The following is an 18472-nucleotide window of genomic DNA, read 5'->3' as shown; positions in this document are numbered from 1 at the left end:
GCGGGGGGGCGGGGGAGGGTGCGAAGTTCACTCTGTGCCGAGCGAGGAGGGGAGGCCAGTCACCGGACAGGCGGACAGGCGAACGGGCTGTGGCTCCGGCGCTCCGGCACACACAGGAACCAGCCCCGCGGCCGGCGATGGCGGCCAGGCTGACAGGCCTGCAGGAGCAGCTGGTCTGGGCCCTGCTGGGGTCCGGGCTGTCACGGGACGTCCTGATCCAGGCGGCCGAGGAGCTGGAGCAGGCCAGGGGGGGGGTGGGGGCCAAGGCGGGCGACGGGGGCGCTGTGGACGGGGAGGGCGACAGCTCGGAGGAGGGAGAGGAGGAGTTTGCCCCCCCCATCTTCAAAGAGCTGGAGAACCTGAGTCCCGAGGAGGCAGCAAGGCAGAGGGCAGAGGTGGAGCACCTGCTACAGTAAGAGCCCCGCTCCTCTCTCCTCTCTCCTCTCTCTGAGCCCCGCTCCTTTCACTCTCTCCTCTCTCCTCTCTGAGCCCCACTCCTTTCACTCTCTCCTCTCTCCTCTCTGAGCCCCGCTCCTTTCACTCTCTCCTCTCTCTGAGCCCCGCTCCTTTCACTCTCTCCTCTCTCCTCTCTGAGCCCCGCTCCTTTCACTCTCTCCTCTCTCTGAGCCCCGCTCCTTTCACTCTCTCCTCTCTCTGAGCCCCCCTCCTTTCACTCTCTCCTCTCTCCTCTCTCTGAGCCCCGCTCCTTTCACTCTCTCCTCTCTCCGAGCCCCGCTCCTTTCACTCTATCCTCTCTCCTCTCTCTGAGCCCCGCTCCTTTCACTCTCTCCTCTCTCTCAATAATAATAATACAGTGTGTGATCTCCTGTCCCAGCCTGAGGAACAGACAGTGAGCCTGTCTCTCAATAATAATAATACAGTGTGTGATCTCCTGTCCCAGCCTGAGGAACAGACAGTGAGCCTGTCTCTCAATAATAATACAGTGTGTGATCTCCTGTCACAGCCTGAGGAACAGACAGTGAGCCTGTCTCTCAATAATAATAATACAGTGTGTGATCTCCTGTCACAGCCTGAGGAACAGACAGTGAGTCTGTCTCTCAATAATAATAAAATAATAACAATAATGCTTTTACAGAACTTTGTACAAAAAAGATGTTGATAATGAAAAGTATCCTTCTAATGGTGTAGAAAGCCCTGAGTGCCTTCTCTCTCAGTGCCCTTCACTGCCAGGTCAAAACTCCCAGAAGAGCTGATGGTGAGACCGAGATATGTGTAGCTGGATGTGTGGTTGAGTGTGAATTTGTACCTGTTTCCCTGAGGTCTGGCTTTCTTCTGGAAAACCATAACTCTGGTCTTGTCCAGATTGACTGTCAGCGCCCAGGTCTGACAGTACTGCTCCAGCAGTGCCAGGCTCTGCTGCAGCCCCTGTTCTGTGGGTGACAGCAGGACCAAGTCACCCACGTAGAGCAGGAACTTGATGTCTGTGTCATGTAGTGTCACGACACTGCTCGGAAATGAAAGCTAGAATTCAGGCATTCGTGATACTGCAGTATACCTTCTCCCAGTTACTGTTCACACAGGTGCCCCAGTAGCTGATAGGGTCTGTCTCCACTCTTATAGGTGGACATGATCTGTCCTTGATCCCAGACCTCAGGGAAACACCCAGCTCACAGGACGACGTTGAAGAGTTTGAGCAGAGATGCTCCTGCCCCTCTCTCTGTCTCAGGGTGGTTGTTAATTACTCACTCTCTTATTCCCTGGTTAACAAACCTTTGATCAGTAACCAGCGTGCGAGTTTGCAGGAATTCCCTCCCCTGCATCCAGGACACATGTACGAGCACACCTTGGATTCGAACCCAAGTCCGAGGGGTCAGTTTTAATGGAAGGTAGTGTGAAAGAGGTATGCTGGCTGTGCAAGTGACCTGGAGATGAACACTGGAGGAGCCAGAGGAGCTGTGTGAGGTGTTTACCAGGAAGAGCCTCCGAGCTGGACTTTGACCTGCAGCCTCTCTCTTATCTCTCTCTCCGCAAACACGCTGCAGCCGCCTGGGTGATTCTCACACATGTCAATAAACACACGGAGGGCCTCCGATCCACTGCCACCGACTCTCTGCCCCCCGTCTTTCTGCCCTTGGTCTCTCTGCCTCCTGTCTCTGAGCCCCGTGTCTCTCTGCTCTGCATCTCTCTGCCCCCTGTCTCTCGGTGCCCTGAGGCTCGGTGCCCCGTCTCTCGGTGCCCTGAGACTCGGTGTCCCGTCTCTCGGTGCCCCACCTCTCGGTGCCCTGAGGCTTGGTGCCCCGTCTCTCGGTGCCCTGAGACTCGGTGCCCTGAGACTCGGTGCCCCGTCTCTCGGTGCCCCGTCACTCGGTGTCCTGAGACTCGGTGCCCCGTCACTCGGTGTCCTGAGACTCGGTGCCCCGTCTCTCGGTGCCCTGAGACTCGGTGCCTCACCTCTCGGTGCCCTGAGACTCGGTGTCCCGTCTCTCGGTGCCCTGAGACTCGGTGTCCCGTCTCTCGGTGCCCTGAGACTCGGTGCCCTGTCTGTGAGCAGGGAGGACCCCTGGCAGGTGGCCAAGCTGGTGAGGAGCTACATGCAGCAGCACAACCTGCCGCAGAGGGAGGTGGTCGACTCGACGGGGCTCAACCAGTCCCACCTGTCGCAGCACCTGAACAAGGGCACGCCCATGAAGAGCCAGAAGCGGGCGGCGCTCTACACCTGGTACGTTCGCAAGCAGGGCGAGATCACGCAGCGTAAGTACCCCCGGGCGTCCCCGCCGCGGCACGGGCACCGGCAGCAGCTCCCGCCGCTCTCGGCCTCACCGGCCAGCCTCTCTGCCCTCTCCCTGCCCAGAGTTCAGCAACGCCAGCCGCGGCCTGCTGGTGGGGGAGGAGCCCGAGGAGCCGGGCAGCAGGAGGCAGCGCAGGAACAGGTTCAAGTGGGGCCCCGCCTCCCAGCAGATCCTGTTCCAGGCATACGAACGGCAGAAGAACCCCAGCAAGGAGGAGCGGGAGAGTCTGGTGGAGGAGTGTAACCGGTGAGGAGGGCGGGCGAGTGGAGGGGCGGGCATGCAGAGAGACCCTCCAGCGCCTCACCATCGCCCTCTGTCCCCAGGGCGGAGTGCCTGCAGCGCGGGGTGTCCCCCTCCCAGCTGGCCGGGCTGGGCTCGAACCTGGTGACGGAGGTGCGAGTCTACAACTGGTTCGCCAACCGCCGTAAAGAGGAGGCCTTCCGCCACAAGCTGGCGCTGGACAGCTCCTACCCCGGGCACTCGGCCAGTGGCACAGCGCCTGGCGGCACAGACAGCCCCAGCCATGGTAACCCAACTCCTCATGGCTCGCCAAAGGGCCAGAGCCCCCCAAAACCAAGTAACCTGCCTTTCCCGGAGCCGAGCAAACTGTCAGCGGCTTCCTGCCTGCCCATAACCCTCTGCTGCCTCTCTCTCTGCCAGGCGTGAAGTACAGCCAGCCGACAGCCAATCAGAACATGGCATCGAGCGGGGATCACCATGGAGACAAGAGCATGGGGGGGCGGCTGGAGGTCAGCCACGCCCTGCTGGAGGCGCCGTGCAGACCGGTACTTGTCGACTCGAGCCTGTCGGCGCGCCGGGTGCAGCAGACCCCGTCATGTACCGGCCTGTATCTCTAACTGCCCTCCCCCTTTCCCTCGCAGGTCTCAGTGTCTACAGCAGGCGCAGGGGCAGGTGGGGGCTCTGGCGGGGGCATGCTGCCCCCAGTCAGCACCCTGACCGCGCTGCATGGCCTGTCCCCCTCTTCGCCCACCCCCGCACAGGGCCTGATCATGGCCTCGCTACCCAGCGTGGTGAGCCTGGGGCCAGGAGAGTCCTCGCTGCTCATTGGTAACCACGGGCATCTCACTGCTTGACACTTGTCTACATAGTAGCCTTTCTCTAGTCTGAAGGGAGTGTCCCACACTGACAGGCTGGAGGAACAGAGTCTCTTTAGTCTGAAGGGAGTGTCCCACACTGACAGGCTGGAGGAACTGAGTCTCTTTAGTCTGAAGGGAGTGTCCCACACTGACAGGCTGGAGGAACTGAGTCTCTTTAGTCTGAAGGGAGTGTCCCACACTGACAGGCTGGAGGAACTGAGTCTCTTTAGTCTGAAGGGAGTGTCCCACACTGACAGGCTGGAGGAACCGAGTCTCTTTAGTCTGAAGGGAGTGTCATATACTGACAGGCTGGAGGAACTGAATCTCTCTGGTTTTGACTTTTGTCACCTAAGTGGACGTCTTCAGAAGAAACTGTCAACAGAATTACATATTGGACTAATTAGTTACTAACAATCAAACCAGGTATCTTTTTTGTAATCAGTAATGGTCTTCTGTTTTTTAGTGCATCAGTCTCTCAGTGCCTCAGTGTGCCAGTCGGTTAGTTTGATCATCATCTACTGCAACAGTCTCTCTCTCTGTCTGCTCATAGGTCTGGCCTCCACTCAGCCCCAGACTGTCATTAACAGTGTGGGGGGCGGGCTCACCACCCTCCAGCCAATCCCTTTCCAGCAGCAGATCCACACCTCCCACCAACAACCAATCATGCAGCAGTTCCCGAGTCACATGGGCCCAGGCTCCTTCATGGCTACCATGGCTCAACTACCCCCACATGGTGAGTCCGGGACAGGAGAGAGGGAGCTGGAAGGCCAAGGTGTGAGAGTCTCTGGGATGAACTTCCCTGCCAAATTGTTGAACCCAGTTCTCCGGGATCATCCAAGAACCAGCTAGCTGAGATTCTGGGATTGATGAGCTACTGAGTGATGAAAGTAGCAAGAGGAGTTGATCCCACCTCTGGCTGCCTCTCACAATTTTATTTCTCTGAACAAACTCAGGTCACTGTACTTTGTCCCTGAACTGCGCCCCCTCCTGGTTCAAGGTCTGATGCCCCTGTTGGTCAGTCAGAACTAGACCCCAGTTGAGAGTTTTAGCTCAATGCTTCTTTTACAAAATTTCTTTCCACAGGAATAACCAGCAGATCTTTTTCAAGAAGTATCCCATAAACAATGGAGCCATTTGTTCTTTCCTGTTGGACAGTAACAGGGAACACACGCAGATACCACCCTTGTGAAGACAGCTCCACAGAGCCATCAATTAGTCAATTAACTGGCAAACGAGACGTCTGTTAAGCCCAGCACCTGCCATCACAGTGACACAGTCTGCTGTCTCTCCCCCAGTGTACGGACACAAGCCTGAGCTGCCCCAGTATCCCCCCTCCAGCCTGTTCCCCCAGGCCATGGTGATCACCGACACCAGTGGGATCGGCACGCTGGCCAGCCTCACTGCTGTCAAACAGGTAACAGCACACCTGAGGCACACAGTCAGACACGGCAGTCCATATACACACCAACATGCCCAGCACAGGTAATAACACACCTGAGGCACAGTCAGACACGGCAGTCCATATACACACCAATATGCCCAGCACAGGTAATAACACACCTGAGGCACAGTCAGACACGGCAGTCCATATACACACCAACATGCCCAGCACAGGTAATAACACACCTGAGGGACAGTCAGACACGGCAGTCCATATACACTCCAATATGCCCAGCACAGGTAATAACACACCTGTACAGGTAACAGCACACCTGAGGCACACAGTCAGTCACGGCAGTCCATATACACACCAACATGCCCAGCACAGGTAATAACACACCTGTACAGGTAACAGCACGCCTGAGGCACACAGTTAGAGACAGTGATAATAACACTTCACGCACACCTGAGATCAGCTCGCTAGTAGACGCACAGATATCCCATCATAGCTGAAACAGGTCACACAGGGAAGTCATGGGACACCTGTCCAAGTCTTGACCATGGTCTGACCATGACGAAGGTGTTTGCTGACTGACCTCTTCATGCAGATTCTGACCATGGATCCCGAGAGCCAGTCCGATCCGGCCGTCCACATGGTCTCCCAGCAGGACTCGCTCCACCTGCACACCAGCTCACCTGTCACAGGTAACACACCTGACACTCTGCCAGGGTTATGGCGAAGTAATCAGGGGTATCCCAGTATTATCGTCATGGCTCAAGCTGGGATACCCCAGTGTCCTGAGTGGCCTGGCTCTCCTGTCTAACCCTCTCGTTCTGTGCGCAGTGTCCTCAAGGAGTCTTGAGCTGTACCACACCTCCCAGCCCAGCGAGCCCCCACCCCCTCACCTCCTCTCCCCTGAGCCTGGGGACATTGACTCCTACATCCCTGCGCAAATCGTCTCTTCTGCACAGTAGCCAGGCTGAAAAGAGTTACCTCTGGACCTCCAGGGGGAGCCACTGAGGCAGAACAGCTGCCGAGACAGAGAGCGAGGAGCATCTCAGTGGCTCTGTCCCCCATCCATCATCGCAGATCTGTGCAGGATGTACCCCCCCTGGAATCTGCCCAGCCTGGCCAGCAGGCCATATCTCCGCCTCTAGAATCTACCCAGCCTGGCCAGCAGGACGTATCCCCCCCCTCTGGAATCTGTGCCAGTCTGGCCAGAAGGATGTATCTGCGCCTCTGGAATCTGCCCAGTCTGGCTAGCAGGATGTATCCCCCCCTCTGGAACCTGTGCCAGTCTGGCCAGAAGGATGTATCTGCACCTCTGGAATCTGCACCAGTCCGGCCAGCAGGATGTATCCCCGCCTCTGGAATCTGCACCAGTCCAGCCAGCAGGATGTATCCCCGCCTCTGGAATCTGCCCAGTCCGACCAGCAGGACACTCAGACACTCTGTGCTGGCCCCGGGAGCTGACACTGGCCCACAGAAGGAGCTGTAGGAGTGCAGTGAGCCCACCACCATGCTGGCAGAGCTCAGCCAGTCACAAGCTGCAGTGTGGGCTCTCCTGGCAGTCCAGCTGAGACTCTGGGGTGCCTGCGGCCCATCTGTTCATCTGACTAACAGCTTCTTCCCGATAATAAATTAATTCTGGAATCCCTTAACTATCATTTTGTTATTGTAACATGTTAAATGAAATCAGTTCTGAAATGCCTACTATCCAAAAAAGTATAATTTATTTTCGATGGCATGAGAATAACAGGATTAAATTCTGGAGGGTTGTAATCTAACAACAACAGGCACAAAACAGAGCAGACACCAACACAGCAGCACTGGAGCTGGCACAACCAGGCCAGTACATCACGCAGGGCCTGACAAGGTCTCTTTTCCCTTCCTCTTCCTCACACACACAGACCCCCACTGCGCAGCGCTCCGGGTAACTACGGGTCAGGCCTGAGCACCGCCTGGAGCACGGGCCTGTGCACGGCCCTGAACAGACCAACATGCAGACCTGAACACAAGCCTAAGCACAGGCCAGAGCCCATGCATCTGTGCGCTGTCTGTCGGCCTGCAGGGCTCGTGTCCCAGGACAGGAGAGAGAGCTCGTCAGTCCGCCAGCAGCGCCCCTTCATCACCCCTCCTCCTCCTCTTCCTCTTCTTCTTCTTCCTTGTGCTCCCATCCTGGGACCCTGGCGGGGGGGTGCTCCCGTGGGGAGTCTGCTCCTCTCCTCTCTCGCCCTCCACCCTCCTCCTCCTCTCCCTCTCCGGATGGAGGGGGTGCAGCACTTCCGTTCTCTCCTCCTCCTCCTCACTTGCACCCTCATCTCCCTTTGGCCTCAGCTTCTTCTTCCTCTTCTTCTTCCTTCTTCCCTGGCTCGCCTCACCCTCCTCCCTCTCCTGGGGCATGCTGGGACAGGCGGAGCACCGCAGAAGGTCTCCGGGCGAGACGGCGGCTTCTCTCACCCTGGACTCCAGCTCAGAGTCCGACTCACTGGGGGCGAGAGGGGGACAGTTACTGAGAGAGAGAGAGGGGCAGTGGGGGACAGTGGCCAAGAGAGGGGGGGACAGGGGCACACAGTGGCACACACACAGTCTCACCTGGAGCTGGCGCAGGGGTGTTGTGAGGCTGGAGGGCGAGAGGCCTCTGTGGGCGTGCTGGGCAGGCCGGGCACGGAGGTGGAGAACAGCCGGAAACCTGGAGACACGGAGACAGAGGGACACAGATGCCAACACAGCTGCTTGCCCACGCAGGAGAACACACTCACGCTGGAAACAGCCTGCGCCCCTCACTGCCCCCCCCCTCACCATCCTCTGCATCCGGCGTGGTTCTGTCAGGCCAGGGCTCCGAGCTCCTTGCCTCAGTGATGCAGCTGCAACGACACACAATTGAGTGTCAGCACCGAACCCTGGATTGATCTGGGGCGCCTCCCAGCCCTGCCCAGGGCTCACCTGTCCAGCAAGGCTCCCAGCTTCTTGGCAACGTGAGCCCGGAACTCAGGGGTTGTCTGGAGCGCATTCCCATCATGCTCATGGGCATCAATCTTCACACTGCAAAACATCCCAGGGAAGTGTGAGAGGGCAGGACAGCAGGAAGTGTGAGAGGGGAGGGGAGGGCAGCAGGAAGTGTGAGAGGGCAGGGCAGGGCAGCAGGAAATGCGAGAGGGGAGGGGAGGGCAGCAGGAAGTGTGAGAGGGCAGGGCAGGGCAGCAGGAAGTGTGAGAGGGCAGGGCAGGGCAGCAGGAAGTGCGAGAGGGCAGGGCAGGGCAGCAGGAAATGCGAGAGGGCAGGGCAGGGCAGCAGGAAGTGTGAGAGGGGAGGGCAGGGCAGCAGGAAGTGCGAGAGGGGAGGGCAGGGCAGCAGGAAGTGTGAGAGGGGAGGGCAGGGCAGCAGGAAGTGTGAGAGGGGAGGGCAGGGCAGCAGGAAGTGCGAGAGGGGAGGGCAGGGCAGCAGGAAGTGCGAGAGGGGAGGGGAGGGCAGCAGGAAGTGCGAGAGGGGAGGGGAGGGCAGCAGGAAGTGTGAGAGGGGAGGGCAGGGCAGCAGGAAGTGTGAGAGGGCAGGGCAGGGCAGCAGGAAGTGTGAGAGGGGAGCTGTTTTGATTTGGATGTCTGATAAGGTTCACTAAATTTATATGTTAATTTCATGAGTGTTTTCACGTCATTTCCTGACATAGTCACAACTTGGATAACGAGTTGAGTTACTTTTTTTTTTCTTTCCGAGTTGAAATTCTAAAAAAAACTTGTAGTTTCTGGATGGAGACTATCACCGATAATAGCACTGGTGCAACCAAGGGAAAAGAGGATTCTTCTAAAACGCAGAGGCCTCCAGGAGGGCAGAAACACCCTGCAGCAGGGGCGAGTGGCTGAGCCAGGGAGCCCCCTGAGTCAGAGCACTCGTACGCCCTCGGTCACGGCCTTGCATAACCCCACACGAGCCTCTTGCAAACGCGGACTCATTAGTACCTTGGTCCCGCATAATCCGACACGAGCCTCCACCAATTGTGACAAACGCAGATGTATTGGTTAATTATCCAATCAGTCACCTCTGCAACAGACTATTTAAGGCTATTAAAGAATGAATCCTATCATCACCAGCCACATCACCCTGCAACTCACAGCTGGCAGCCCACTGAAGCCCAGCAGGTGTGAGCCTGGTCAGTACTAAGGCTGCTGCTGGAAGAGGTGTTAGTGGGGCCAGTAGGTGGCGCTCACCCTGCAGTCTGTGTGGGTCTTAATGCCCCAGTATAGTGATGGGGATACTATACTGTAAAACAGGCGCCGTCCTCCGGATGAGATGTAAAACCAAGGTCCTGACTCTCTGTGGTCATTAAAAATCCCAGGGCGTTTCTCAAAAAGAGTAGGGGTGTTACCCCGGTGTCCTGGCCAAATTTCCCATTGGCCCTTACCAATCATAGCCTCCTAATAATCCCCCTCTATGAATTGGCTACATTACTCTGCTCTCCTCCCCACTGATACAGTGGTGTAAAAAAGTGTTTGCCCCCTTCCTGATTTCTTATTTATTTGCATGTTTGTCACACTGAAATGTTTCAGATCATTAAACAAATTGAAATATTAGACAAAGATAACACAAGTAAACACAAAATGCAGTTTTTAAATGAAGGTTTTTATTATTAAGGGAAAAAAAAAATCCACACCTACATGGCCCTGTGTGAAAAAGTGATTGCCCCCTAAACCTAATAACTGGTTGGGCCACCCTTAGCAGCAACAACTGCAATCAAGCGTTTGCGATAACTGGCAATGAGTCTTTTACAGCGCTGTGGAGGAATTTTGGCCCACTCATCTTTGCAGAATTGTTGTAATTCAGCCACATTGGAAGGTTTTCGAGCCTTAACCGCTTTTTTAAGGTCATGCCACAACATCTCAATCGGATTCAGGTCAGGACTTTCACTAGGCCATTTCCATTTACCACAGCAAGTCTTCCATGTCCTGAAGCAGCAAAACAGCCCCAGACCATCACACTACCACCACCATATTTTACTGTTGGTATGATGTTCCTTTTCTGAAATGCTGTGTTACTTTTACGCCAGATGTAATGGGACACACACCTTCCAAAAAGTTCAACTTTTGTCTCGTCAGTCCACAGAGTATTTTCCCAAAAGTCTTGGGGATCATCAAGATGTTTTCTGGCAAAACTGAGACGAGCCTTTATGTTCTTTTTGCTCAGCAGTGGTTTTCGTCTTGGAACTCTGCCATGCAGGCCATTTTTGCCCAGTCTCTTTCTTATGGTGGAGTCATGAACACTGACCTTAACTGAGGCAAGTGAAGCCTGCAGTTCTTTGGATGTTGTTGTGGGGTTTTTTGTGACCTCTTGGATGAGTCGTCGCTGCGCTCTTGGGGTAATTTTGGTCGGCCGGCCACTCCTGGGAAGGTTCACCACTGTTCCATGTTTTCGCCGTTTGTGGATAATGGCTCTCACTGTGGTTCGCTGGAGTCCCAAAGCTTTAGAAATGGCTTTATAACCTTTTCCAGACTGATAAATCTCAATTACTCTGTTTCTCATTTGTTCCTGAATTTGTTTGGATCGCAGCATGATGTCTAGCTTTTGAGGATCTTTTGGTCTACTTCACTTTGTCAGGCAGGTCCTATTTAAGTGATTTCTTGATTGAGAACAGGTGTGGCAGTAATCAGGCCTGGGTGTGGCTAGAGAAATTGAACTCAGCTTTCCAAAGATGTGATAAACCACAGTTGATTTATGTTTTAACAGGGGGGGGCAATCACTTTTTCACACAGGGCCATGTAGGTTTGGATTTTTTTCCCCTTAATAATAAAAACCTTCATATAAAAACTGCATTTTGTGTTTACTTGTGTTATCTTTGTCTAATATTTCAATTTGTTTGATGATCTGAAACATTTCAGTGTGACAAACATGCAAAAAAATAAGAAATCAGGAAGGGGGCAAACACTTTTTCACACCACTGTAGTTGATGTGTGGGGAGCGTTCTGGTGCACTATGGCTGCCGTCGCATCATCCAGGTGGGGCTGCACACTGGTGGTGGTGGAGGAGAGTCCCCATCACCTGTAAAGCGGTTTGAGTGGAGTGTCCAGAAAAGCGCTATATAAGCAATTATTATTATTAATTATCATCACGGGGCTCAGTCTTTGTTTACCAGTGGAGCTCTTTTTCCTTGCCATTAAGCGCAATCTTTGTGCATTCGATTTCCTGATCCTTCGGCTTCTCGACCTGCGTCTGTCACGACTTCGACTAAGGATACAAGATTTGGCTAAGTAAAACCAGCTTTTGCTAAACCAGAGTTTTTGGCTTTTGACCAGGTTCCGCATAGAGTCCTAGATTTACAGCGTCGTAACAGCGAGAGGGGTTCCAGCAACCCACAAGTGGAACAGCTGCTCGACACGGACGCTGAGCCTGATACTCCAGAAAAACCTTGCATGAAGAGGATGAAAGAGGAGCCGTTTCTGCTTGAAATGCAGAAAAATATCGTGGTGCTCCTCTCCAGGAAAATTAATGAGAGATCAGATCATCTGGAGGACTTGATTCGAAAGAACTCGATAAGTATCGAAACCTTAACAATATCAATAGAGTTCACGTTGAATGAAGTAAAGGACTTAAAGCCTGACGTGAAAGCAGTGAAGGAAGTGACAAAGACAAAGGAACACAAAACAGCTGAGCTGGAGCAGAGGTTAAACGAGGCGGGAGATGGAACCTGAGGCTGTACGGCGTTCCCGAGAAGACGGAGGAGAACATCCAACACACAGTGATCGACATCTGTGGAGCTGTGCTTCCCGAACAAGGACAGACTCAAGACTGATGGCGATACTGTCCACAGGCTGGGACAGAAGGAACAAAGCAGGAATCCGAGAACGATTATTCAGTTCACCGGTAGATCTACTGATTAATACCGATTAATGTGCTTTGGAGACGAGCGAAGACCTGCATGATTTGACAAAACGAGGTTTTGCAAAGAAGTTTAATGCAGATTTTTACAAGAGACACATGCTTGTTCTTCGGATTTGAATATCTGTAAGAATAAATGGGGCAGTGATGTTTGGTAATCATATGGTAGTAATCATTCTGCGGGGGTTACAATATTAAAGGGTACATTTAAAGGTAATGTTATTAGTAGTAAAGCTCATCAATTTGGCAGATGGATAATTATTACAGTGGCTCTTGATGGGAAAATGTTTTTGCTGGGGAATATATATGCTTCCAACAATAAGCAAAATAATAGCAATTTATGTCTTGAAACAAATTAGAGATAAATAAGTAGAAAGACAAGTTTAAGGATATTGAAACTATTTTAGGGGGAGATTTTAATACAGTTTTTGATGTTGTGATGGACAGATTCCTTACACCTACTAGATCATCCCCTCCTGATATGGAGTTGTACAGGATGTCAAGGCTGAGGACTTATTGATATATGGAGATGTAAACAACCAGGACTAAAGGAGGTCACATGATGTAATAAGGACAGGTCTAAACAGTCAAGAATTGATTTTTGGTTAATTTCAAACTCATTAGAAGGACAGATTAATAAGGCCTCTATTGAATCATCAGTACCGATTGATCATAAAGCAATTTATCTTTCTGTTAATTTGAGTAATAATGATGATCCTAAAATTTCTAAAACTTATTGGAAACTTAATTACAGGATTTTGGAAAATGAAATTATACAAACATATTGGAGGCGGGCTCAATTAACAAATTCATACAGCAAAAATTGGGAATTTATTAAATATAAGATGAGATCAATTGCTATTAAAAAAGTAAAGAAGTTGCAAGATCTTTATTCTAATAAAGAAAGAGGAAATTAAGGCAATTTGTGATATTACTGATGACAGCAACATTGATCAAACAGCTGCATGTAAATGAGCTAGTCCACAAGCTGAATTTGACAAACTATGTACATAGAAAAAGCAAACGGAGCTTTTGTTAGGTCCAGGAGATGATGGTTAGAGGAAAGTGAAAAAAACTCAAAATATTTTTATAATTTGGAAAAAAAGAATGGAGAATATACATCTCTTAGTAACTTTAACATAGATTGCTGTGAAACTCACAGCCCAATAGAAATCTCAAAATTTGTATCAGATTTTTATGGTAAGCTATATACTGGTAAGGAACGTTCTAGAGACAAAATGTGTGATTTTTTAAAATCCTTAAGAGAAGACATAAAAACCATAGATGAAGAGTTTGAAGCCATCTGTGATAAAGAGATATCCATTCTCGAAATTAAGAAAGGTATAAGTAAGCTCAAAGTGAACAAATCTCCTGGTAATGATGGCCTTCCCACTGGAATTTTATAAAACCTTTCAAGATGATCTGGCTGAATTCCTTCTTCTGGTTTTTAAGGAATCAATTGACAAGGGAGTCTTACCAGCCTGGATGACTCAGGGTTTAATAACTATAATCCCAAACCCAGATAAAGATCCCTTGTGGTCTATTACTTTGATTAATAATGATGGAAAGATTCTTGCATCTATTTTGCAGGCAGGCTGAAAATAGGCCTTGACTCAATTATTGATGAGTCACAGTCAGGTTTAATGAAAGGAATATGTAACAATATTCGACTGGTGTTCGATCTTATAGATTACAGTGAATTTATTATTCAGGACATCTTTATTTTATTTGTGGACTTTTATAAGGCCTTAGACAACTGAACATTGCTTTGTTTTTGAGACTTTCAACTTTTTTGGCTTTGGTGAATATTTTCAAAGGTAATTAGAACATTGTACAACAAAAGTAATAGTTCTGTTAAACTGGCTCATGGGAGCTCATACAGATTTGAAATTGATTGGGGAATTCGACCCATTCGAAGGATGCCCCATAAGCCCATTCCTGTTTTTGTTGGTTACACAAGTTATGGCTACTCATATTAAAAGCGATGTGTTTCAGGGTATTCAAATACAGCATAAAGAGATTAAGTGTTCCCAATTGGCTGATGATACAACACTTTTTTTTAAGGAACCATACGGAGGTTGAGAAGGCAATTAAGTACTTACAGGTTTTTTTCCTCTGTATCTGGTCTCTCTTTAAATATAAAAAAATGTAAACTGATGGCTCTTGGGAAATGTGACGTATTATCCATATGCAATATTCCAGTAAAAGATGTAGTTGAATATCTTGGTATTAAGATTTCCAAAAATCCAAAAATTAGAAGGGATCTAAACTTTTCTCTTGTTATACAATCATTTGAAAAAAAAACTGACTCATGGTTGTTAAGAGACCTTTCTTTAAATGATTGAATACTTTTGTCTAAATCTGAGGGTTTATCTCTCCCATGACAGCCGACCAGGTGAAGAGGGAGTGGAAGAGGCTTCAGCAGGGTAATTAATAATAATAATAATAATAATAATAATAATTGCTTACACTTATATAGCTCTTTTCTGGACACTCCACTCAAAGCGCTTTACAGGTAATGGGGATCCCCTCCACCCCCACCAGTGGTGCAGCCCCACCTGGATGATGCGACGGCAGCCATAGAGCACCAGAACGCTCACCACACACCAGCTGTCAGTGGGGAGGAGAGCAGAGTAATGAAGCCAGTTTATAGATGGGGATTATTAGGAGGCCATGACTGGTAAGGGCCAATGGGAAATTTTGCCAGGACACTGGGGTAACACCCCTACTCTTTTCGAGAAACGCGCTGGGATTTTTAATGACCACAGAGAGTCAGGACCTTGGTTTTACGTCTCATCCGAAGGACGGCGCCTGTTTACAGTATAGTGTCCCCGTCACTATAATGGGGCATTAGGACTCACACAGACCGCAGGGTGAGCGCCCCCTGCTGGCCCCACTAACACCTCTTCCAGCAGCAGGCTCAGCTTTCCCAGGAGTCTCCCCTCCAGGTACTGACCAGGCTCACACCTGCTGGGCTTCACTGGGTTGCCAGTTGTGAGTTGCAGAGTGATATAGCTGCTGGCGAAGACGTAAATAGATTAAATTCACGTAAAGGCCTATTTGCAGAGTATTTCGAAATATAAAACCATGAAAGCAGTGCGGACTTCATCTTTGTTTACTCTGTTTAAACCTTTTTCATAATTTGTGTTTGTACTGTAATTTGTACCCCTGACAATGTTTTTTGATATGTTATGTTCTCGTTTGTATTGTATTTTTGTTGTTATTGTTCAAATAAAAAACTTTAAAAAGGGGGAGCAGGACTGAAGAGGCTAGACATACCGCCGGCTCGCTTGTTCCACAGGCACCCCACTCCTCTGCTCCCCAGCACCTCCTCCTGGGAACACAGCATCATGATGGCCATCAGCCCACAGAGCTCCACAGACAGCCCCAGCAGTGTGTGGCCTCCCACTCCCAGTGCACAGCAGTCTGATCCACTCCAGGGTTTACCTGCTTTTCTGCTTGGATGAGCAGTGTGGAACTCACAATGAAGCCCGGACTGAGCACACTGCTGCGCACTGGGAGTCCTCCTGCTCTTACTGCAGGTCTGCCATTCATCCAGGGCACCAGGGCCAACCTGTCAGCTGAAGGCAGAGCAGACCTGTACAGCCAATCTAAAACTATCGCATTGCGAAGAGAATCATTCACGCCGTTAACAAGCAAGCGGGCATCAGCATGAATTACAAAGCAAAGTACAATATAAAAGGGTATATATTGATTAACCAGACACAGGTACTGTACAAGACAGACCGGCTCATCTCGAACTGTAGACAGAACGCCGCACAGCAGCCCGGACGAGATGAATGATATTAGAGTATTATTATTATTAATCATCATCATCATCATCATCAACTGAGCTTCCGATTCGAGCAACAGGTGTAACTGATGAGTTTACGAGATACTATGATCCTATGATGTGCGACTTTTGCACGCCAGAAAATACTGGAAATTATCAAGGTCAGTAATTTCGCATCAGTCCTTGCGGAGATGAAAAAAACATTAAACATGCTGAAGAGGATATTGGGATCTTTCCTTCAGCAGACGTATTAAACGTTAAAGGGATGCAAACTGACATCATTGAACTGTACCACATTCATCAACACGCTCACTCCAGCCTCTGCCAGCACACGCGCACCCTGCAGCACCAGGCTCAGGTCCTGAACAGACGGTTTTCCGTACCTGGCTTTCGAACAGCAGTTTCAAAGGTCCAAGCTGCCTCCCGGAACCTCTCCTCGTCCTCCTCGCTACTCGAATCCAACTCACTCCGTGCAACATTGGGAGACGCCATGTTGAATTTTCCCACCGCTTTTGAAGCGGAAACGAAACACAGTGAGGCATTCTGGGAGATGTAGTCATTTTCTGCACGTGACCGCTACTTCCATGATCCCCAAAGTGCTCTACAACTAAACAAAAGAGACGGGTGCACACTTATTAACACATTAAATTACACCGCATTAAAAGATTGAGTATAAAAGAGAGTTTACGAGATAGTTGTCCAGATTATCACCAGTTCACTGGGGAATGACAGGAAGAGAGTACAGAGGACTGTTTGAATGTATGAAGGTTTATTCAATTCAATTCAAGATGCTTTATTGGCATAGCCGATGGGTACAATCAGTGTTGCCAAAGCAAAAAAATAAAATTAACATGAAACAAAACAAAAAATAAAATAAAATCTACAGACATATTACACACATTTACAACAAAGACATATCATAAAATATTGACATATACTGTAAACATATTGAGCATTATTGGGAGACAGGCTCACTGTTCCTCAGGCTGTGACAGGAGATCACATACTGGGCTGCCAGTTCAACTGAGTTCCCTCCTCCCTCTCCCAGTAGGATCGGAACCCGTTGTGATTCTGGCAGGTGTGGGAACTCTGGGATTAGATTTCTGAATTTAGGGAAGAATGTTTCCCAGAGTATCTGTCACAGTGCAGTAGAAAGTGCACCTCTGTCTCTATTTCTCCCTGCTGGCAGTGGGAGCACAGCCTGTCCTCTCTGGGCAGCCAGGTCTGCCTGTGTTGCCCAGTTTCTATGGCCAGGCTGTGGTCACTGAGCCTGTACTTTGTCAGGGTCTGTTTCTGTTTGCTGTTATTTATCTCGGTTAAATATTCGTCTAGTGTGTATTGTCTGTTTAGGGTTTTGTAGCATTCCGGTTTATGTTGTGTTTGTGTGTGTGTGTCCCAGTGTGTGAGATATTGCTGTTTGATCTGTGCTATGATGTGGTTGAGTCTGAGTTGTGGTGCTCTAGCAGTGCTGTCCTGATCCTGGTTAGCGTCGGTGTGGCTCAGGTCAGTGAGCCTCAGGACCAGCTGGCTCAGGGGGCTCAGCAGGGCTTTGTGGTGGTAGGAATTTAGGTCGCTGTTTTTTAGGTGTAGCCAATACTTTAATACTCTCTTCTGTATATTTATCAATAGTGGGTATTGGCCTAATTCGGCCCTGCACCCATTGTTAGGTGGTTTTTCTCTGCACATGGAGGATGTTTCTACAGATCTCCATGTGCAGAGTTTCTGTGGGGTGTTTGTCCCATTGAGTGTAATCCTGGTCTATGAGGGGACCCCACACTTCACTGCCGTATAGGGCAATGGGTTGGATTACACTTTCAAATATTTGGAGCCAGATTCTTGTTGGTGGGTTGATGTTGAAGAGCCTCCTTCTTATTGCATAGAAAGCCCTGAGTGCCTTCTCCCTCAGTGCCTTCACTGTCAGGTCAAAACTCCCAGATGAGCTGATGGTGAGACCGAGATAGGTGTAGCTGGATGAGTGCTCCAATGTGTTGTTGTTGAGTGTGAATTTGTACCTGTTTCCCTGAGGTCTGGCATTCTTCTGGAAAACCATGACTCTGGTCTTGTCCAGATTGACTGTCAGCGCCCAGGTCTGACAGTACTGCTCCAGCAGTGCCAGGTTCTGCTGCAGCCCCTGTTCTGTGGGCGACAGCAGGACCAGGTCATCTGCATAGAGCAGGAACTTGATTTCTGTGTCATGTAGTGTGAGACCAGGAGCTACAGACAGTTCCAACATTCCTGCTAATTCGTTGATATAGATATTGAACAGTGTTGGGCTCAGGCTGCAGCCCTGGCTCACGCCACGTCCTTGGGTGAAGATGTTTGGCCCTTTTGTTTGTAAAACAATCTTTCATGCCAAATCGAGTCAAATGCTTTTTTGAAATCGACAAAGCAGGCAAAAATATTTCCTTCATCTTTTTGGTGGACGTGTTTGTCTATCAGTGTGTGTAGGGTGTAAATGTGATCAGATGTGCGGTGATCTGGTAAGAAGCCAATCTGACTCTTGCTCAGGACATTGTGTTCGGTAAGAAAAGCCAGTATTTGTGTATTCAGGATACTGCAGAATACCTTCCCCAGGTAATTGTTC

At 50.1% G+C, this 18472-nt stretch overlaps 2 protein-coding genes across 2 annotated transcripts; one reads left to right on the top strand and one right to left on the bottom strand.

The window, feature by feature from the left end:
* The first annotated feature begins 63 nt into the window (after positions 1 to 63).
* Positions 64 to 6907, top strand: hnf1a (HNF1 homeobox a). The gene is made up of 10 exons (XM_088935266.1): positions 64 to 412; positions 2513 to 2712; positions 2813 to 2996; positions 3074 to 3276; positions 3411 to 3535; positions 3632 to 3818; positions 4398 to 4580; positions 5143 to 5261; positions 5836 to 5932; positions 6072 to 6907. The coding sequence occupies exons 1-10, from the start codon at positions 138 to 140 to the stop codon at positions 6200 to 6202; spliced, it is 1704 nt and encodes a 567-aa protein (XP_088791392.1). The 5' UTR covers positions 64 to 137; the 3' UTR covers positions 6203 to 6907.
* Positions 6908 to 6980: 73 nt separating this feature from the next.
* Positions 6981 to 16392, bottom strand: c17h12orf43 (chromosome 17 C12orf43 homolog). Its single transcript, XM_088935265.1, has 6 exons — positions 16272 to 16392; positions 15375 to 15429; positions 8175 to 8273; positions 8031 to 8095; positions 7824 to 7920; positions 6981 to 7716 (listed from the first exon to the last, which is right to left on the bottom strand). The coding sequence occupies exons 1-6, from the start codon at positions 16378 to 16380 to the stop codon at positions 7332 to 7334; spliced, it is 810 nt and encodes a 269-aa protein (XP_088791391.1). The 5' UTR covers positions 16381 to 16392; the 3' UTR covers positions 6981 to 7331.
* Positions 16393 to 18472: the final 2080 nt, after the last annotated feature.

Source organism: Atractosteus spatula, chromosome 17 (assembly GCF_055471065.1).
Source record: "Atractosteus spatula isolate fAtrSpa1 chromosome 17, fAtrSpa1.hap1, whole genome shotgun sequence".
Classification (NCBI taxonomy): Eukaryota; Metazoa; Chordata; class Actinopteri; order Semionotiformes; family Lepisosteidae; genus Atractosteus; species Atractosteus spatula.
This window is presented reverse-complemented; position numbering and strand designations above follow the sequence as displayed.